At 45.1% G+C, this 22,155-nt stretch overlaps 1 protein-coding gene across 4 annotated transcripts in view; it reads left to right on the top strand.

Moving 5' to 3' along the window:
• Positions 1–22,155, top strand: part of MAMLD1 (mastermind like domain containing 1) — an 86,856-nt gene that overhangs the window by 32,625 nt on the left and 32,076 nt on the right. For 2 of the 4 annotated variants that reach the window (XM_049827954.1, XM_049827955.1), the window contains exons 2-3: positions 19,004–20,273; positions 20,487–20,731. In XM_049827954.1, the coding sequence (XP_049683911.1) occupies positions 19,004–20,273; positions 20,487–20,731 (1,515 nt within the window). Of the gene's footprint in view, positions 1–19,003; positions 20,732–22,155 lie in introns of all 4 variants that reach the window. The other 2 variants (XM_049827952.1, XM_049827951.1) reach the window with 1 other exon arrangement.

Here is a 22,155-nt window from a genome sequence, read left to right as displayed (position 1 = left end):
TGCCTGATTTTAAACACCTCAGTTATAAATCAGAGCAGCCCATTTCTATAGCCCAGTGCTTTGGCTGGAAAGCAGCTGTCCTATATGTGGAAGGCAAAAGATTGGAGGACAGCATTGCACGCAGATTTACTGTTGTTAGGAATTTCTTCGTGAACATAAAATGGGGGGGGATTGATCCTTTTTCAGAAATAAAAATCACAGAAATTCAATCTTCATCACAGGATGTAGCATCACCTCGCCTGTCAAGTGATCATGGTTGTTCCCGCACCAAGTAGGAGTGCCGCAGACTTCACCTTCAGTTTATTCCACCTGTCTAATGGGGGGGTGTTTCACCTAAAGCTTGAGCTAACAGCAAAACCATTTAATGTAAATTGCACCTTCAGGGCCCCCTTTGAATCGCACAGCACAGCTTGCGCTGCAGTTGATGCTAGGTTTATCTCAATTGTTGTCTAAGGCTTTGGAATTATAAATGTTTGTGTTAGACACATACTTTCTCTTCCTTGTAGTGCAGTTATTTGTATTGCACATGGGGTTTGAAACAAGTCAAATATGGTGAGTGCAGAAACAATAAAATCTCTTTATATGCACAGGTATGCGGAAGGCGAGAATAAGCGCTGGTATCGTTAGGAAAGATGTGGCGATGATTTAATTCTCAAAAGAGCTAACTGTGAGTAGATAAGCAGTGAAAGGCCCACTGAAATCAGCAGAAAAGTTTCCAGTTGTTTCAGCAGCTCAGGTCCAGTTATAAAACAGAACAGAGATTATTCTGAATATAGCATATCACAAAGACAAGATTTCAGAGAGGAAAAGCTCAAGGTCTGCTTTTATTTAAAAAAATATTGACAAGCACTGAGATACCCAAACAGAAATGTGTTTCACGCATATGAGAGTGGAGAGCCTGGACCCAATGAGATCTGCAGCTGGCAATGGAATGTGGCAAAATGGGTCCTGGGAGGACATCTGCACAAAGGAGCACCCCGGAACAAGTGAGCATAGAAGAGGCAAGTTTTGCTTCTTTAAAAGGGAAAGTTGTGTGCAGATGTGTTGGAGAGGGAGGCAAAACAGCATTAGAGGTTGCATTATTTTTCTACTATAAATAGCTTTTTGTTCAGCATGGAAAGACAGCGGCTCTTCCTGGGGTGGTTTGGTGTTCTTGTGTGACTATGTGATGGTTCACCTCATTAATGGACCAGGTTTCTATTAAAAGTATTTAGTTGTTCGACAGCCGAGCGCTTCAGAAGCCAGGAATGTATTACATGCTGGTGTAGGCCGCTGCGGCTTTCTCATATGGAGATAAACACATTTTTAAGAGGTAACAAAAATTCCTCCTTGTTCTTGGATTACCCTTAGAGTTAAGCACAAACCATTAGCAAGTAAAGGAAATATACTTGAAGTTAATTCTCCTTGCCCCCCTTTCAATCCATAAGCTTCTACACGTTTTAGGGGAAAAAAAGGGTTCGACCTCTTTCAGAAACCCAGAACTAGTACATGGCAATGAGAGATCCAGACCATGGCAATGCAAGAGCTGTCTAGGAATCCTGTCGCAGCTCCGATTTAGCATAATTAAATGGGCAGTCCTGATGAGCTGGTGGTTTTCAGAGGCGTTTTGCAAGAGCTGCCAGAGGCACCCTCCTGGCAGAGCCCCGTCCTGCCGGGTGCCGTGGCACCCGTGCCACCCTGGCAGCAGGAGGTACTTATCGACGAGCAAAATCTCGTCTTGCACAACCGCTTGGTGAACAAACGTAGCGACACGGCGTCTGATAGGCTCATGTTGCAGTTCTTGCTCGGAATCACGTTTGCTTCTCCGGGTTGAGGAATCGGGCCTTGCGCTTTGCCGTCGGTGCAGCTCTCTTGCAGGCAGCCCAATAACTCCTTTCCCGCAGTTCAGTTTCATGTCTCACATTAGAAACGCTGTATCGTAAATGAGCAAAGTTTATTTTCAGGGAGTTACTCATATTGACACTTCTGCCTAGTGTCTGTCTTTGTTACAGAACAGATTTGTCTTGCAAAAATCAGGAAATGCCATGTAAGGGAACACGCATTGTGCTGCTGGAGAAAAAACTTCCTTAAACCAAAAGTCTACCGCAATGTCACCTCGTTTCTCACATGCGCTATTTTTGGTATCTTGTTGTGTACTAACCCAAAGTACTTCAAATTGGGTTCAGTATTGTGCATTAATTCTTAATTGGTCGTGACCAAATATAATACAGACTTGTTTTTTCAAAAGTGATCAGCAGTATGAATGGCATGATCTGGAAGACACTGGATTATCAGTTAGGACCTGTATATTCTCCAGTGATACAGTAAGGCATGTTTTCTTGGCAGTAAATAGAAACTACAAAAAGGTAAGACAACTATTGTAAAAAGAAAGGACTAATCCAGGAAAAAGGAGATTTTTATTTTTTTTTTTATTGGAGGAGTGATAAATTGTGGTGCATTTTTCCTTTAAAAATATGCTTGACATTTATCTTTCCCTGTTCATATATAATTAATGGGGAAACAAAAGAGGAAAATTGTATTTCAACTTAAGGTGTTCAAGAGGAAAAGAAGGGTAGTTTTATTAGAGAAATACATGCTATATCTGATTCCACTTTCTTACTCCTTATGCTGTCATTTACACCTGGATAAAGTGAATATAAAATGCTGCCAGGTTAGAAAAGTACTATTTTACATCCATTGTCCAAATAATTGTGCAAAGAAGCAAGGTGACGAACTAGGTCTTTGTTGGTTTTCTGCCTTGGATTTTTTAATGGAAGCAAAATTAAGATGACTGTAAAAGGGAGAGGGAGAAATATAACAGCTGAAACCTCCTAACTCATGTGCTTAATCATAGCCCATCTTTTTTGTGCATCAGCACCTCTCACATCTGTACAGAGCTCCAGGAATATCAGTTCTCTAACAGTCTTTACACTGGTACCAGAAGGAATAAAAAATAGGCTGAGGTTTTTTTTTATTTTTGCTGATCTTACAAAATTCATGCAGTTAAAAATGCGCAGTTTGTTTTAGATTTGAGTACACACAGGTATGAAGCAGTGTGTCAGCCTTTTTCATTAAAAAAAAAATAAAATTAGGCAATGTGTTTGTCTTTTTCTTTGTTTTTGGCTCCAGATCTGACTCAAACATTTGTGTAAGAAAGGCTGCACTAAAAAGTGCAAGGTCAGGTCTCGCTGTGCTGCTCAGATGTGGCATGGAGGGATGGGGAAGAATTGCTGTGATACGTAAGGTTGACGTTTCCTGCCCATTTCCTACATCACATCTGGCAAATCTAGTGACTGAAGCACAGGAAACCAGGTACAGTTTCTTTGCAGTCCCCACAAGCAACTTCAATAGGAAATAGGTTTGTTTTGAAGAACTGGAGCTCTCTTCCTCCGCAGCAACCACAGCGGTAGGATGGGGTGTACTGGGCTGGGTATGCGTGGCACCACGGTGTGCTATCAGTGGTGCTGGTGGGCACTAGGAGGGACTCCACTGAAAATCTGCTTCAGAAGAGAAGTTGGCTTTCTGTTAGGAACTTGGGAATGGGAGACTTGTGAAATGCGTATTGAAGCTCACGATGCATGCTGGAAATAGCGTCAAGGACCAAAGCTAAGCTGGCAGGAGGTTTGCATAGCGGTAAGGATCGGAGGTGAGGGGTTGCAGCTGTGATAAGCGCTTGGAAGTGCTCACGTTAGTCCATTTGAGGAAGCTGCATTCCCTTCTACAAAGCAGGACTCGACAGCCTCTGTGCCAATATGAAATAAAATGGTTACCCTTAACCACTTTTTAGTGGCTGACCTGTTTCAATCTCCATTGCATTTGCAGTCAGTCAGCGCTTCTCAGCTGGAGTTCAGCAACTTCCACCTGAGAGGCTGTCATTTCTTATAGAGGACAGTCATCTTACCACGCCTAAGATGTGCCTGTTCACCGACACTGAATAAGCTAAGGGGACTTTTTCTTGGTGCAGTTCAGCTTGAGATTGCTAAGACTACCCGGGCACAGCACATGCAATGTCCTGCTGAGGTCCCAGTGTGGCCCAGCGCGGTGGGTCGCATTAACACAGTGCTCACCCACGCTAATTAGTCCCCGAGCTAGCGCAGCGCACCCTTGGCTTTGGGATGTCTGGGCCCCAGGGAAAGAATACGGTGTAAAGTGATGAAGTGATCTCAAGCAGCTCTGTTGAAATGAAGTGAACTTCACGTCTTTGAGCTAGGGTCAAACTGGTGCTCCTTCAGTTCCCGTAACACCCTGAAACGTGAAGGAGGACACAACGCTGGGTTTAGTGACAGATCAGAGCACTTCCAGCAAATCCAGACTTTTGTTCCCAGTTTGCAAGGTCCTTGCAGTTCCCCACTAATGCTCCGTAGTGCCATCCGGACATGACAGTTGTTTCCTGATCGTTACAGCAGTTATATCCTCACTAGACCATGTAACTGTAACTGAAAGAGGAAGTTCCTCCCATTCTTTCAGAAAAAATGAAGAGCTACCCGCCCTCCAGCTCTGTATTTTAGGAGATTTCATAGTTCTTTCAGGTTTGCAAAGTTTGGTGCGAATGGTCACGCGTGGCTTGCCTGGGCAGCAATTCACCATCGGCTGCTATTTGGCCAAGTCGGGTTCCTCCGGCTCTTTCTCTTCGAAGGCAAACAGGGCGTCCCCACGCGTGTGTCTGCTGGTGGCTGAAGCCCTTTGGGGAGAAATGGCTGTATTCTTGACAAATCACTGGATTCAGTGACAGCTGTGATAACTTAATACAAAAAAAGAGTTCTACCTTCACTTTCCAACACTGAGAGAAAAGTACGTTCTTGGGCTTGAAAACTTTTAGGGGAAGTAGTGTAATTCTTGTGGGTAAACTGAAATGTCATAACTAAAAGGCAACAACAGTTCTTTTTCATCCTAAACTAGGTACATACAGTTTAAGTGTTCTGACCTTTCAAGAATGTGTTTGCTCAACTCCAGACATTGTGTCTGTATTAGAAAATGGAAGAGTAATTTACTGTTGATGTTTGAAAGTATGCAGTGAGTTTTCCTGTAATACGGTTGTTTCTTAGTAAAGGCCAAGTCTTGAAACCCACAGTTTTCACTTGAGGAGCCCTTAGTAGGATGAGGACCATACCCCAGGATGTCAGTCTCACATCTGGGGTGGAGGGTGTATTGGGTTTGTGTGGCAAGGTTTTGGTAGCGGGGTGGGTGCAGGGGTAGCTCCTGTGAGAAGCTGCTGGAAGCTTCCCCCATGTCCAACAGAGCCCATACCAGCCGGCTCCAAGTCGGACCCACCGCTGGCCAAGGCCGAGCCCATCAGCGACAGTGGTAGTGCCTCTGGGCTAACATATTTAAGGAGAAAAAAATTTGGTGCAGCACAGAAACTGCAGCCAGAGAGAGGAGTGGGAAGATGTAAGAGAAACAGCCCTGCAGCCCCCCAGGTCAGTGCAGAAGGAGGGGGAGGAGATGCTCCAGGCGCCGGAGCAGAGATTCCCCTGCAGCCCGTGGGGAGGCCCCTGGTGAGGCAGGCTGTCCCCCTGCAGCCCAGGGAGCTCCACGGGGGAGCAGATCTCCACCTGCAGCCCGGGGAGGACCCCATGCCGGAGCAGGGGGATGCCCAAAGGAGGCTGTGACCCCGTTGGGAAGCCTGCGCTGGAGCAGGCTCCTGGCAGGACCTGTGGCCCCGTGGGGAGAGGAGCCCACGCTGGAGCAGGTTTTCTGGCAGGACTTGTGACCCCGTGGGGCACCCACGCTGGAGCAGTCTGTGCCTGAAGGACTGCAGCCCGTGGAAGGGACCCACGCTGGAGCAGTTCGTGAAGAACTGCAGCCTGTGGGAAGGACCCACATTGGGGATGTTTGTGGAGGACTGTCTCCCGTGGGAGGGACCCCACGCTGGAGCAGGGGAAGAGTGAGGAGTCCTGCCCCTGAGGAGGAAGGAGCGGCAGAGACAACGTGTGATGAACTGACCCCAACCCCCATTCCCCATCCCCCTGCACTGCTGGGGGGCGGAGGACGCAGAGAAAATCAGGAGTGAAGTTGAGTGCAAGAGGATGGGAGGGGTGGGGGGGAAGGTGTTATAAGATTTAGGTTTTATTTCTCATTACCCTACTGTGATTTGATTGGTAATAAATTAAGCGAATTTCCCCAGACTGAGTCTGGTTTTTGCCTGTGACAGTAATTGCTGAGTGATCTCCCTGTCCTTATCTCAACCCACAAGCTCTTTGTTATATTTTCTCTCCCCTGTCCAGCTGAGGAGGGGAGTGATAGAGCAGCTTTGGTGGGCACCTGGTTTCCAGCCAGGGTCAACCCACCACAGAGGGGAAGCCTGGACTCATTTAAAAATTAAGTCCTGTAAGAAAGGACTCAGAAAAAACAAAGTACCTGCGGGTTTTTTTTAATTTTTCTCCTTAACCTGATGCTCATTTTACATAATTTGAGCAGTTCGAACGAATAACTGTGATATTCTTGATCGAACACGTGCTATGCTTAAAAGGAAAAAATAACTCTGACCAAAAAAAAAAAAAAGAAGAAAAACTGCAGATGTGTATTGTAGATGAAGTGCAGAGTACGTGCTGCTGCCTGGCCACTGCCTCCTGTGCATCTCAGCCTTGCTCTGGTGCTGCTGCGGAGCCAAGGGACACCTTCCTAGCCCTGATGCTGTTGCCCCAGTTCTCACACCTCCCAGACATACGGCCATACCTGTGGTAGGATAGGGGAAGCTAATGAACACTGTTTGTTTGGAAAGTCCCATTATCATTTAAAGCATTTTAATAACAGCCTGTTTGATAGCATGCAGTAATGGGAGAGAAGATAAGTGTAAATGGGGAAATGAGGAGCCCATGTGTGAAGCACTCACAAGGTCTAAGGTTTTCTAAGGGTTTTCAGGTTATCTTGTCCCCTTGAAATTAAATTGGAGGCAAGTGTCTAGGCTGATCTGCAAACCTCAGCTAAGGCACTTAATGAAAAAAATAGTTCCTTTACATAATTCCCTTCCCTTCACCATTAACAGGATATATGGGATTCCATCAGTACTTCCCCTCTAAATCAAGATATCGGAGGCTATTGTCTCCATATGCAGCTCTAGCTCAGTGTGGAAAGCATTTCAGATTCAAAGCTTCAGAGGTCAATCATCTGATTAATACTGCCATTCCCATGATGAGTTTTTTCTCTCTTTGTGGTAAACCTGTAGTTTTGAAACACCTCATACAGATGACTCTAAAAATGTTTCCTATGCACTGAGACTTGACCCAGCTGCTAGAGCTGTGTGTTGGAACCAGTGGTGCTGCAGCCCTTTTCAGAAGTTCCTCCAGGGAATGAAGGAGCAAGCCTGGGGCCATGCCCCAGCCATCCAGGTAGCTTCCATGAGATAGTCCCACTCCAGTCAGCTGTAGGTTTGAAGCTCTTTCTCCCCCCCTGCAGTACATCTCCTTCCTAGATTTTTACAAAGAGACCAGGACCACGTAAAGTATTCCCGAACCGAGCAGGATGCTTCATTCTGTGTATTCAAAACTACCTCCTCTGTTATGACAGATAACTGCAGTCTGGCTACAAAATCCGTAACAGGGATTGGTAACCCTCCAGGATGATACTTGGCACTCAAGAGCTAACACATGTTTTTGCTACATGAGCATGAGTCTAATAAAATGGCTCACTGGTTTAATATGCCTCTTTGTAAAAACAAGACGCAGTTGGATTTAGAAATTGTGATGATTTGGCAAGTTCAATTATTAACTTCTCTTGCAGGGTTAAGCTTTGACCAGAAATTTGCCATGAACCCATGGGCACATCCTGCTAGGAAACAACGTGCAGAAATCCTTCACTGTCCTCCTTGATTTATCTGCACAGTGCAAACTCGGAGTGCAGAGCTGTATTTTCCCCGGAGGAAGTCACGGCAACCTCCATCGCCACTCCAGAGCAGAATGCTCTGATGTTTTAGTGTTTTAGTACTTTGATATAGTTCTGTCTCAGGACAATGCATCTAAGGAAACTTTGGCAGGTCCTGAACTGGCCTGTTGTATAATCTGCTTTCACCGTGTTTTGGGAGAAAAGTTGAATGTGGTGAAGAGCCCGAGCTATGTTAGCTATGCAGTGTCCTGTGGGATTGTTTGTGAACACAGCAGCTAAAGATAGAAGTGCACCATAGAGATGCTAAAAATACTGTCCAACTCTACGGTGGTTGTTTAGCATTTGGAGCGCTATAGTTGGCCTAACACAGACAAAGGGAAGATGCAGTTTTGCAATTTGAATATGCAAATGAAATCCTGATCTTGCAAATGTGCAATCATATGCTCGAATCTAAAAAGACCGCTTGTATTCCTGAAGTTAAGCATTGGCAAGATTAAGAGTTTAATCAGTCAAATATGGTGTCATCAGAAGTTAGTGTGATTGCATGGCAGTGTGTGGAGACTTTACTTCAAAAAACAACCAAAAAAAATCACGTTGCGTGGTTAAGATCAGATTTTTACATTCCACATGTTGATACTTGGAACCGTGTTGTCTGATAAATCATCTCTTATTAACGCAGTAGGTTGCAAACAGTTTCTTCTTTATATTTATATGCATGATTTAGTAAACAGTATTTTAGTATCAGTGGGAACACATGCTATGCTTCATAGCTTTCAACTGTGTGACCTTTAAAGGCAGAACAAAGGCTTGGAAATTAGAGTTTACATAAAACTGAGAAGTGTAGAAAGCTTGAAAGGCTGTGTAATTCACTTCTGCAGCAAGAACACCATTTTCTCTAACATTGTTTGCACAAGTCAGCATTTATGTTGTCAATTTGCAGTGATGAATGTGTGATTAACATTGCTTCTAGGACAGAGGGGAACTGGTATCTATAGCAAGTCGAGAGGTCCTCTGGTTAAAACCCAAGTAACTTAAGCATTGCGTTTTCTGCTGGAGAGAATTTCTCCAAATCCTGTGTGTTTTTGATTCACTCCTTGAGTGAATAATAATGAAAGAGCAAAGAGTGAAATCCCATCCCTGCTGAAGTCAGTGTCCCAAAATATTTATTTCACTGAGGCCTGGATTTCAACAGCTTTATACAGGGGTGGGGCTGTGTTTGGTTTGGGGTTTTTGGTATCACTGTTTCGCAGAATCCCTTTAAAGGTCCCTGGGTAGGTAACAGATACTGTGCAAAGAGTGCGTGTTGTAGGAGCCAGAGCTGCACGCTGGTCCAGTCATCTCGCTGGTCCGGGGGAAGGAAGCCTACAAATAACATGTTGCCAATGAACCCTGTTCCTATTCCAGTTAACGCACGCTGAGAATAGTGGAGTTGCTGCGTAGGTAAAGATGAAAGTGGTAGGATAAAATGGAGTAGTCAGAAACAAATTAAATGTTCGCTACCAGACTCCTGCTTTACAAAACCGTTCTGCTTCTGGCTGTATCAAGACTTCTCTCTACATCCACATTCAGTGAGAGACTCACTAGAGTCATGATTTTTTTACCCTAAGCGAGGCTTGTTTTTATGGTTCTGTATTAATCAATATCCTGTTTATTGTTTCATTTTTTGAAAGGCAGAGGGATATCCAGGAGGCTAACAAAGGCCCTGGATGAATGTGCGGGAGAGGAGCCGTTCAGGATGTTTCCTTTCCTTGCCCGTTTGTTGCATCCTTCTTAGAGGTGTGCTCCAGTTTCTGCTACCGCTTCGGAGAAGCTTCAAACTGCTCTTTTAAATGTTTCGTCCCCTGCCAAGCCTAGAGAAGAGCTCTGGATGCAGTGAATGCATTGCTTTCCAATACAGAAAGTAAGCAGAAGGCCACTCAGCAGTCGGACGTAAGGCTGCGCAGTGTTAGCGTTCAGGTGCAGCCACACAGGTGAGGTTGGAGCTATCAGTCTTCGGGGGAGCGAGTACTTCGGCTGTTGAAACAGAAATGCCTTTTTATCAGACTAAAATCCCATTGTTTCTTACTGATCTGAGAATTTGAGAGCTTTTTGGCCCCAGGTTTGACCTAATTGAAGGCTTTGCCTCCAGGCTGTTAATTCCCCAACCATACCTTTTGACAAAATGAAACCTGTAGTTTGATAAAAAATAAGTCTTCCGGGATTTTAAAAAATAATGCAATATGTAGCAGAAAAGAAGCGTCAGGCTGGCTGGGTTTTTATCTGTTTATCTAGTAAATGGTAAACCTACCTCATAAATTAGGAACGTATACAGCCTGGTTTTTATACTTAGCTCCTGTTAACTTGTGGTCATTGCGTAACTGTGCCAGTGTTAGGGGCTGAAAAAGAAGAGAGAAAAGTGTCTTTCAAATCCCAGTAGACCCAAGTAGCAAAACCATCACTTTTTGCTCGGTGGAGAAGATCTGCAATTCTCCAGCCTAGCTATTGCCGTGAGAAATTAATGTAGTCTACAAAATTACTGCGAAGTGTTCCAGAGGACTTTGAAATTAATGGACTATAAAAAAAGAGATAAAACAATACTGCTGGTATTAAAACTGAGGTAAGATGAGGTAATACTGATGGAAAGGCGTTGAGTCTAAGATTGATCTTGATTTACGGCCAGATATGAAAGAAATGCTTTTGTACTACAGCTTAAAAACCGAGAGGCAGAGAACTTGTTCTGTCTTCAGCTGTCTAGTTAATAACACTTGTCATTAAATGGAATGTGGAAGTTACAGCCAAACAATATGCGTGACGTGATTGCTGTAAGTCTTCAGATGACTAATTAAGAGGCATCTGTACAGAGATCTCCTGCTAGCAGTACAACACAGGAGCGAGCAGTAGTCCTGTTCCTCCAGATCCATTTGTCAACAGCAATTTTTCTTCTGGAAAAATTTCCATTTTAACAGTGCCGGTAATATCGAAAGCAGATGAATTGCTAAGGAAAGACAAGATGGGGAGGCTCTGAACGTTTGTTTTGATAGGGCAGATCTCTGTTGGTGCTTTCTAGATGAGATTGGTAATTCTGTCTGACTGAAAAGTAGGGGGTTTTTTCCTTTTTTCTTTACAGTGAATATTACTTGGTCTCTTGCATGCGGCTGGCTTGTGTGGGATGGCAAAATAGGTACATTCTTGGCTATGTTTTTTCTCTCCTTGGAACTGATCCTACATTGATATCTTCACACGGACATTAGTGATGTTGCTGTAATTTTACACAAGGGTAATTAGAAAAACCTTGTTCACAAACTTGCTGCTGTGCAGCCTGTAAGATGTTCCTGTTTAAAGCAGGATACAGATCACATGTATTTCTGTCATTATGAGCATAACTGCATGCACACAAATCGGTATGAGAAAATAATATTTGTAGTATTTCCTTCCCTTTAATTTTTGGTTAAGATTTAGGAAAAACCCCTAATACCTTAGGCTCTTGGTAGTCCAGGTTCAATTTCCTGTTAGTTTTTGTGGTTTAAGCTTATTGTAACATCACATCTTTCCGGTTTTGTATAGTCATGATGTTTTGGATTTTTGTGCTTACCAGCTAAACGGTGCAGTTCTGAGTATTTGCAGCCAGGATTCCTTCCTACGCTGCATGGTGACTTGGGGAAGAAGGCCACGTAGAGGAAAGAAAGTGCCAGGTCAGCAGTCACCATTTAAAAGTTCATATATATTCAACAGTCGCACAAGAGACCTGTTGTACTGCAGCAATGTAAGAGGGAAGGGGAATTGATCGTAGCTCTGGAGCGACAGTGCAAGCAAGCAAAACCTCTTGCCGTGGGCTCTGGTGACGTACACGAGGTGTGTCTGTCAGCCCAGGTCCAGGTGATGTATACAGGCATGGGAGCAACTGCCTGCGTAGTTCCTATAGTTTTGCACTCACAACGGGGAACGTTGCCATCTTTATTAAGGGAAAGCACACGCCTTGTTTTCTTCTTTCTCTTTTAACACAGCTTGAGGTTCCTGATTTACTGGGGGAATAACCGAGGAGGATCACAATGAGTGGTGACAGTAATGGGGCAAAGGATCACAGCACGCTCCCGTCAAGTCAGCTGATGTTTGTTGTACTGATGGGACATCAAATTCTACAAATGTAGCAGTGGTGTTTAGGAGGCATTTTAAATGTGCATCGCCTAAGTAGCAACTTCCGATCTACGTTAATATACTTGCTTTAAAGATGGCAGATTTCATATTGCCACTGTAAGCTATAAATTGGGAGGAGCTGTAGTTCCAGGTAAAAATAATCCACATAATGTATACAAGCTAGCTAATAACCAATGTCTTTTCATGGTTAAAATGACTGCTTAGATCCCTGGTTCCTCTTCCTACATCCTCCCTTCCAGTTGCGTGTTTCCATGACCGTGATGAATAGAAGGAAATCCACCCTGTAAATTTTCTCTATTCATAATCCTTTCTCCACTACCACACCTCGTTACAAATGGATCTGCCACCTTTCCAGCCTACAAATACCCAACAGACCCCAAAGCAGAGTTTACTCTGGTACTCTTTAGCTGAGGAGTTGGGGTATTGCTATTTTTAAGCAGAGTGAAACATGTCTTTGGTAGCTTGGAATCGCAATGTGATTTCTCTCCTGACAATGTGAAATGACAACTCTACATCCATCCATGCTGAAATTGCTTGAAATCAGAAGGGTCAAACAGCCTAAAGCAGGAGGAAGAATGTGATTTTAGCTTATGTTTAATCTTAGTATGGAGAAAGTGAATGGTAGTTTTAATTGCTCAAACCTCCTTGAGTTCTCCTTGTAGCCTGATGGACTGCTTTGGCTACTCACTGGGCAGCAGGAGGCATTTTTTCTTGGATTCAGATATGTAATGTGAGTTTCTGTTACCAGACTGCAGCCAGCATGCACGAATGGAAACTTGCAGATGTGCTAAATGCACTTAATGCAGTGCCAGGTTCTGCTGTAGTTAAGTGGGATCTTTGCCCATGAGCATTTGGGTTTTGTTGCTCATGTGCAAGCCAGCCTGCTACCAAAAGCAGCACGTCTGATAGTTCAAGCAGGGCTGCAAGTAAGTGCTGCCATTTAAGAGGTAATATATCAAGTCCCCTTTCCAGCCTTGAAACACACAGTTAAATTCTCACCTCTTTTTCATGAACTGTCCTCAAAGATTAGTAGGACAAAAAAAAATCCGTCTAGAGTGTGGGTAAATGAGCGATAGAGAGCACAAACCTTTCCAAATTGTGTATTTAAGGCACAAGAGAAAAAATTGTAAAGTTTTCTTGTTTTATATGGAAAATTGCCAGTTTCATTTTCTCATTACATGACTGTTTTTGTCAGAACAGATAGAAACATTTTGGGCTGATGGGCAGATAGCTCTCGCTGAAGCTTGTTGAAGCCACAGAGACTGAAGGCTTGATCGCCGAATGCTGCAAACAGTTTGCCTCTGGCAAATACATACTTCCAGTTTTGGCAGTGTCTAGTGTTTGAAAGAGACAGAGAGTGATAGATTCTCCGGTCAGCTCAGTTGAGCAAAACTCAGACTCAGGTTCTGTACTTTGCAGAGGGGAGAAAAAGAGTTTGCAATATACCTTGACAAAATACTGGAAAAAAAGACTTCTACTCATTTCAGGCTGGTGGGTTGCTCAGGCCTTCCACCAAAAATTAAACATGCTCTCTCTGTCAAAATAATTCAGATATGCCAGATCTCAGCAGCCTGTTGGTGCCCTGGATGCCCCAGGTTTCTGAGGCACTGGTGCATTGCTCTGAAAGGCTTCGTGCAAAGCGGTGCCACAGCACTAGCAATTCCAGGATCTGTGGTGAGACTGAAATTTTCCCCACCTGCCCCCTCTCCTTTTACCATCATTTCTCTCTTTTCTTCAATCAAGCAAACAGAAGAGCCAACACCTGGGATTTCCCAAGAGTTACAAAGGTCTTGAGATGCCCAGTGAGAGAAGGTTATCTGACTCCCATTCTGGATATCCCGGTCACGGATCCGTAGATTTCATGCCATTAAATCAAGAGAGTCTCCAGCGATGATGGTGCACGCTGGAGACAGGGGGAGGTGGACTAGCCGCTGAAGGAGAACGCGGCAGACTCTACAGAGATCGGTTCAAAATGGCAGCGTCCTATCGGGCTCGGTTCTCGCTTGAAGAAGCTGCGTAGGTGTGGGAATCGCTGCTGTAGGTTGGATCTCTCAATGGCAGTGAGTGGGGTGGGGTGTTGCAGATCAATAATCAGCACCCTGCGGTTGCTGTAAATCAAGGCTTGAATCTCTGACAGGCTGCAGAAGCCAGGAAGAGGCACAGAAATACCTCGCCTAACGTTTTCCCTCTCTCTCGTTGCTGCATTACGTTGATCTAAATAGGAACCTCTGGTTAAATTTGGCTTATTTCTGGTGGAAGGGGGGATCGTTGCAAGGCTGGAGAAACGAGGCTCTCCCGAGCGGGCCACGGTAGCTCTTTCTTCCCAGATACTGACCGTGCAGGCGAAGGAGCAAGTGACGGGTGGAGAATTAACAGGGGCTGGCAGCAGTGCCATGGGGCAGCCTGGCTCACGTGGAGAGCTGGAGTGGCAACTGAGGACAGCTGATGTACTAAAGAAAGGAGGAAGGCTGAGTGACACCGAGGCAGGGAGCCAGTTCAGAGGTGCCCATTTAGTTGGTTATTAAAATCCAGTGGAACCACCACAGTGTATATTTATTAACAATTTGATCTCTCTGCTTCAGTTTTTGCCACTTCAGCCTTCCTTTCTCCCTTCGTTGGGAAATAGTAAGTTACTCAAGGCCAGCACCGCCTCCTGAGTTTGGAAAGTGCCTGACGCCAAAAGTCACCCAAGCGGGCAACTTCAGAGAGCTCCGTCTAGGAGAGGGTGCAGCTGAGGACTAGTTTCGCTTGCCGTGTCCGCCTTTTCTTACTTGCACAAGAGAAGCCTGCGGACTGCTCTGCCCACACGTAGGGAATCGGTTCTGTGCAAAGAGGTAGCGTGTGACAAATTAGTGTTTGTAACTGCAGCTGTACGGCTTCCTTGGACGGAGCAGGGTAAACAGTTATTATTTATTCTTGTTATACTGCCATTGCAAGCTAGCAGCGATACTCGTTTGTAACTTGGGTCTTTCCCAGAAAGAGAGCCTGTTGCTTTTTGAGAGGAGAGTAGTGCTGGGGTCATGGCATCCTCACTTCTAAAAGCAAACCTGAGATAATGGAGAACTCATAATTGGATATTCCCCAAATCGGAGGGCCTGCCTTTGTTGCCCAGGTATTCCCAAACAGAAGTTAGCCTGTGCATGCTAATGCATTTTAATGAATTTTGACAAGGTCGCAGGAGCCCCTTTGTTGCTTGTCTGCTTCGTCCTTGCTTGCACATATGACTGAAGCTTTCCCATACTTAGCCATAGACAGCCTCCAGCCAGCTTAAGTGTGTGTGTGTGTGTGTGTGTGTGTGTGTGTTACGTGTTTCTAAAATATTTCTATTCGCTTCTCAGGTATTCAATTTAAAACAGATCTGCCCAATATACTAATCAGCAGAGGAAAGGGCAGAGCATATTTTGGTGCTCTTCTCTTTTCTGTTGATTTTGTCAAATAGCATAAGCCGTCTTGACGAAGAGGAGAAAGAGTTGGAATAAATCAGCTCTGTCCTGGGGAATCCAGGGGCAGATGAAGGAAACGGGCAGTAAAAATGTTTTTAGTAAGGGAAGAGTCTAGAGAAGGATAGATACGCTTTAAAGAGATGGTCTTGAGATGTTTGAGAGTACTAGATGAAAGATCTGCAACGAGCAGCTTCTTGAATTAGTTAGGTCAGGAGCTCCTGGTCCTAAAAGTTGTGGTGCCTCGGTGATGAGCTCCTGCCACTGTTGTTGTTAGCATGTCCAAACCAGCCAGTGTCCTCGTAATATGAAACTGCATTACTGTCCCCTGCACTGGTCAGGGCTGCGACGGTGGCACGTTCATGGAGAGCAGTCGCCGGGAGCTGGGGAGAAGAACGCCGGCTCCTCACAGGCAGCACCAGCACATACTCCGTGCTGTACGGGAATTACAACCACCTGTGTTTCAGTGGGGAATACTGAAACAAACCTCTCAGCTAGCCCGTCCAGCCCAAGAAGGGATTTGTGTATGTAGCTGATACTTCATACTTGAGTGCCCGGTGAAATACCGTCATCTATTTTTTTTCACTTGTGATGTGCTTGAAGCAGAGGGCTGATGATACCCAGGCGTCCCTTCTAACCAAAATTATTCTGTGATTTGTTTAGTTGCCTAAAGGATGGTATCTTTCTCTCAAATTTGGGGCTGTAGTCAAACCTATCTTCAGCAAAAGCAATGCTACTAAATTGTGTGGAGTTATACCTGCCTGCACTGGGGGAAATTGGTCTTCTGGGTTTTATGGTCCTTGTGCAAATATTCACCTGGGAAGCAGGCGTCTTGCTTTTTGAAAGAACATGACACCCAGCTAATTTCACTGCCTCTCTTACAGCCAGGCTACTCACGAGGGCTAAGCAACAGCATCCTATTTAAAAATCCCGTCCCAGTTTTGGAATGCCCGTGCCATCTGAAAGCTATGGCCTTATTTTATCTGTTTATATCTAGTAATAGTCTTGGGGAAATGGAGTTTTGTTTTCCCATCACATTCACTCCCCGGTGCAACAGTTAAAACCCTATTTTTCAGAGGGCTTAGAAGGCCCAGATTTTTCCCCAGTAACTCAGAGCATAGGAATGTCCTATGGCAAAAGAAGCCCTGGCAAGGACACGCGTGCCAGCATGTCAGCTGGCCAAGTGTGGGAGATCCCCCACCACTTCCTGCCTGAAGGTTCCCAGGGTGCAACTTGGGAACACACTGTGTTTATTTTGGATGTGTGAAGCCCCTGCAAAGATTCTCTATACATGTCTGGGTTTAAATCTATGTAGTTATGCTCTACCAACATGTTTCAGCCTACACAGGGCAACATCTGTTGAAACATGCAACTCTGGCTTAGTTTTAGCAAAGAAAATGAAGGAAAACAATTTCATCCATCATTAGACCAACACTTGGGAGAAGATCTAGGCTTTGTTCCATTTCCTAAAGCTAAGCAAATTTTGGCCTCATCAGCCCAGAGGAATAATCAAATCGCTGATGCTTCAGCTGTCTCTGGCTGTGATGTGAAGGCAGTCTCTCGCAGAGCAACGACTGAAACCACGCGTGGCACTGCTGACCAGAGAGGGCTCTCAGGTAACCAGTGAATGGTGCGCTGAAAGCAGCTCTCCCCGTTCAGCGTCAGTTCTCACTTGCCAGTGGTTTTTGAGTGCAACCCATGTTAAAGCAATGCAACCGGAGGAAAGAGGAGAGAAGCGCTGATTGCTCTAGTAAGGGGAAAATACCTGTGTAAAAAGGTCTCTTCACCACAACGTCATTCCAAACTGCTGTGTCTGTTGAGGGAGAGTAGGTGAGCTCCTCCTAAAACCTGATCAGCAGCTCTCCGTAGTATGCAGACCTGCTTTTCCATCTGCCGTGATGATCGTGCACAATTAACTTGTATCCTCTCACTCTCCTCCAAATGTCTGTGTAAGCTGGATGCTAGCATGGCAATGTGCAATACTAATGCTAAACTGCATCTATAGCCTAAGCAACTGTAGGCGCAAACCTGCAATCTTCTCTCTGCCCACCGATTTGGAAATAAGTGATGAGAGAGCACCCGTGTGGGTCCAGCTGAGTGAGCCACCAGGCAGCTCTCCCACGTTCCCACGTCAGGACAATGCGCATTTGTGGTCCGTTGCCTGAAGACAGGCTGAATTTAGGGGTGCACGTTGGCCGTTTGCACAGTGACCTTCGTGTGCACGTTGCAGAAGGAGCCGCACGAGGCGTGCCCACCTTGTGCCCTGCAGCCTCCGCACACGCACAACCTGCGGTGATGGTCCTGTGACACCGTTGCCTGAGAGCACCAAAGTTGCTGGCTGTTGCGTAGTGACTCTTGGGCAAAACTGTGATGTGCTCAATAATCAGTGTAAAATTTAGAAGTTACTCATACCCACCACAGCCCTTGAGTGGGTCTGGTTACACTGGGTTTAGGTATTGGGGCTTTCCTGGTGATATGAGCTGTTATTAGATGAGAATTTTTTTCATGGTACTAGATGACTGGCAGCACTTGCAACTGTAGGCCAGAGCTGGGAGAGGCTGTGCTGTGAGCCGGCTTAGAGGAACAGTGACTTTCTATGGTTTTCCCATTGCTGATTAGATACTTTTTTAAATGCTACCTCCCTCTATTGATAAACAAGGACATAACGCTTATTTCCCTTAACTTGAAGCAGCAATGTTAATGTCTGATTAATCCTATGACATACAGGTCATGCTTGTTAAAATTGAAAGCCACAGATTATTATATTTGGAAGAGATTGCCCTATCGCACTGAATTAGTATTAGAAGCATTGTTTTCAGTTTCACTTGCTTTGTATGTAGAAGGCAGGTTTTTTTCCTTAAGATTTGTGGATATACAACTCTACCATTTCTTGTAGATCAAGATATTTATATAATTGTATTTTGAAAACACTTCCATTTTTATGAATGAGTTGCAATCCTTCAAAAGAACAAAGCTCATACTGCCTTAGACGTAGAAGCATGAGCAAGAATTAAGAGGTTTAGCTGTTATTTACTGTTTCTGAAATCTAAAACATCTGTGATTAGGAAGCTTGAAAGTCTGTTTAGATAGATAGTTGAGAATTTGTTTTGTTTTGGTTTGTTTAGAAAGTATGCCAGTTATTTCAGATGTTCTGCCTATAAGGAATGTAAAACAATTTCGTTGTCTCAGGTCTGAGTTTAATCCGAGTCACTGGCAGAGGGTCACTAAATTCAGTCCAGGGTTTCATTCAGATCTGCCATTTAGACCTAAAAAATGTTACCATAAAACTGTTGGCATGTTTGTTATGCAGGGAGTATAATGTCTTAATTGAAATGGTACCAGAAACTATTTAAAAAACTTCTATTACAGTTCACATGACAGTATTTTATAGCTTTAACATCTGTTTTAAGGCCAACATGTGAGATTTAGCCTTTTTCTGACTGTAAGTCTTTTAATTTCAGTGAAGTTGCACCCACTTAAATCCTGATTGAATTTGTCTCACGATTGGTTTTTTAATTGTATGATTTAATTTTCTTTATCTCCCACCCAGTGTTACAGCACGGAGCTTCAGAGCATGTTGGAATAAGGTCAATAACGGATCCTTTCTTCTTCCTTTTTTATTTTCACAGTTACAGGGATCCATTAAAAGAAAACTGGAAGATGATAGCTCTCCTGCCTCCAGTGGCGTGCCTGATGTCATTTTCCCAAGTGACAGTAAAAGACTTTGTCTTGATGACGTAAACCTTGCCATGGGCCAAGGTGCCAATCCCAGTGTGGCGTGTCCAGAAATGCAAAGTTCTCCGTTCTCCACCAGTCACAGTGCTTCTTCCCTGGGAGTCGCAGGTCATTCAGTGCTCCTTGAAAGCAACCACATGAATGGCGGTGGCATTGGTTCCCCGTTTTCAGTGCCACCCAACACGGAAATAAATCAGAAGGGGTCGATAGGAGGGCAAAACAATACCATTGTCCACTATGACGAGAAAGGAAACAGCTTACAGTCTGTGGACCAAGAGCTGCAAGATCTGTTGGAAGAGCTGACGAAAATGCCTGATCCTTCTCCCAATGACCTGGATCTGGAGAAGATTTTGTGCAGCAAGGCTGAAGAGCCACTTGGGCTGAGTCATTCTCAACCAAGCATAAGTACCACTCCGAAGTCCTCCCCTCAGACTTCGCACTTGGAGAACCATGTTGCTAACAAAGATTTTTCTCCGGGCTGCAATCCAACCAGTGGAGGATCTCCTCAGATGAGACCATCGTCTGCTGGAGCTAACTTCCAAGTTCCTCCCTCAAACAAACCTGCTGCATCGCCCATCTCTACAGCAGCTCAGAGCAAGAACCAGCCACCACCTATGCTTCCAGTACCCTTACCCAACATACCTGGCTCCAACTGGCACGCTCAGCAGCTAAAGCAGCTGGCAGCTAGCAAGCAGGTCTCTACTACTAAGCAACAAGTACAGGCTCCCAGCTGGCCAACTATGTCTCCTCCTGGTCTCTCTCCGCCGTACAGGGCAGGATCATCCCCGCACCATCAACCTTTCAGTCCTCAAAATGTTATGGTGTCTGGCATGCCTGCTAATAATTTACCGGGAAACAACATTCAGAGTCCTCAAAACACTCTGCTTTCAAGCATGACTTCCAGCAGCACCCCATCCAACGGCCCCTCTCCTCCTTATGGGTCGGAGAAGCTCTCCAGTCCGGCTCTGAACCAGCAGCCCTTCAGCCCGCAGAGCTCCATGCTGCCCACCCTGACAGCAGCCAGCTTACCAGCCAACAACATTAAAAGTCCACAGAACAACTTGGTTGCCAGCATGGCCTCCACAAATACTGGACCTTCTCCACCATACAGGCCAGAAAAGCTGTCAAGCCCAGCTTTGCATCAGCAGCCCTTCAGTCCTCAAGGTACATTAATCTCGAACATCACTCCCACCAGCAACCCCACAAGTATGCAGAGCTCGCTTTTTAAATCAATGACTACAAACCAGTCCAAAAATATGAATATAATTATGCAACAGCCATCCGGTAGCTTACAGCCAGGTCTGGTGAATGAGAGCCCTGTTAGCCAAGACCAGTTTTCTTTCAATAACACCAAACCACTGTCTCACTTTGCCTCAGAGTCAGCTACTCAAAAGATGTCGCCTCTGACAGCAGGACAAGGGCAGCAGTCTCTCATTCACTATCTCCAGCAGCAGCAGCAGCAGCAGCAGCAGCAGCAGCAGCAGCAGCAGTCTCCAGCCACGCAGCAGTCCCAGCAGGCTAACAGTAGCCAGTTCCTCCAGCAGCAGTTTCGACAGCTGATACAGCCACATCGGATGCAGAGACACATGCAGCCTGCCACTCTGCCAGCTCAAAGCAGACAGGTGAGAACGTCTCTTCTGTCTTACAGGGCTGATGTGAAAATATTGAGTAGTTTATTTTCGTATTTTTACTTTGGTTTGCGTTTCAAATGTGATGTTCCTGAACTTCTGGGACGTGCACGGTGCGTGCATGGACAAGGCAATAACAACATTCTGGTGTTATCAGAGTAACTTCATTTATTTCATAGAATCATGGGATCATAGAATGGTTTGGATTGGAAGGGACCTTAAAGATCATCTAGTTCTTAGCCCCGCTGCCATGGGCAGGGACACCTTCCACCAGACCAGGTTGCTCAAAGCCCCATCCAACCTGGCCTTGAACACTGCCAGGGACGGGGCATCCACAGCTTCTCTGGGCAACCTGTGCCAGTGCCTCACCGCCCTCACAGGGAAGAACTTCTTCCTTACATCCAATCTAAATCTACCCTCTTTCAGTTCAAAGCCATTACCCCTTGTCCTATCATTGCATGCCCTTGTAAAAGTCCCTCTCCAGCTTTCTTGTAGGCCCCCTTTAGGTACTGGCAGGCTGCTGTAAGGTCTCCCCAGAGCCTTCTCTTCTCCAGGCTGAACAACCCCAACTCTCTCAGCCTGCCTTCTTAGGAGAGGTGCTCCTGCCCTGTGATCATCTGCGTGGGCCTCCCCTGGACTCACCCCAACAGGTCCACGTCCTTCTTATGTTGGGGGCCCCAGAGCCAAATGCAGTTCTTCAGTTGAAATGTACTGTAATTGCACCATGCATTGTCTCTTCTAGCCCAGTGGAGAACTTTGTGCTATTAGGCAAAACACATTTCGTATCACTAAAATAAATTATTTTTATGTGTATAGGTGGAATTTGTATTTAGCTTACATTGTAAGCTGTAGAGATGTTCCCGTAACATGTTTCCCATCATCCTTTTAGCGGGAATATTTATTTTTTTTTCTTGGTGCCCTTCAACAAATTCATCTCTGTGTTATGTTTCTGAGGGTAGAAAAGATCAGGTGGAGTGAGAAGTGAAGTTAAAATATGACTCCTTCATGGACAGCAGGTCAAACAGTACATCTCCGGCATAGCAAAGAGGCAGACTTGAAATACCTGTTACTAGCATTTGCCAGAAGCAATGCCCTGCTTTGGATGAGGGCCATTCCCCACCCTTTGTTGATCTGTGATACCAACTGAGCTGTTAAATGCAAAAATGCAGCTGGCAGGAGTGAGACACAGCCCTGATTTCTCTCCAGCAACCTTCTCCCTAAGACTCAAGGAGAGGTGCAAAGCACTATCCACTACTACCCCAGATAAGATTTACTGTGAACAGGGACTTCAGAGCAAGAAAGGGCTTGGGGACTCAGGCTGAGAGCAGCCTGGGGGTGAGGAACAAATAGCTATCTTTTTGTTAGGAAGAATAGTAGGAGACACTGAATCTCACCACCAAAGCCAAGTACCTTGTTAG

Source organism: Accipiter gentilis, chromosome 24 (genome assembly GCF_929443795.1).
Source record: "Accipiter gentilis chromosome 24, bAccGen1.1, whole genome shotgun sequence".
Taxonomy (NCBI): Eukaryota; Metazoa; Chordata; class Aves; order Accipitriformes; family Accipitridae; genus Astur; species Astur gentilis.
This window is presented reverse-complemented; position numbering and strand designations above follow the sequence as displayed.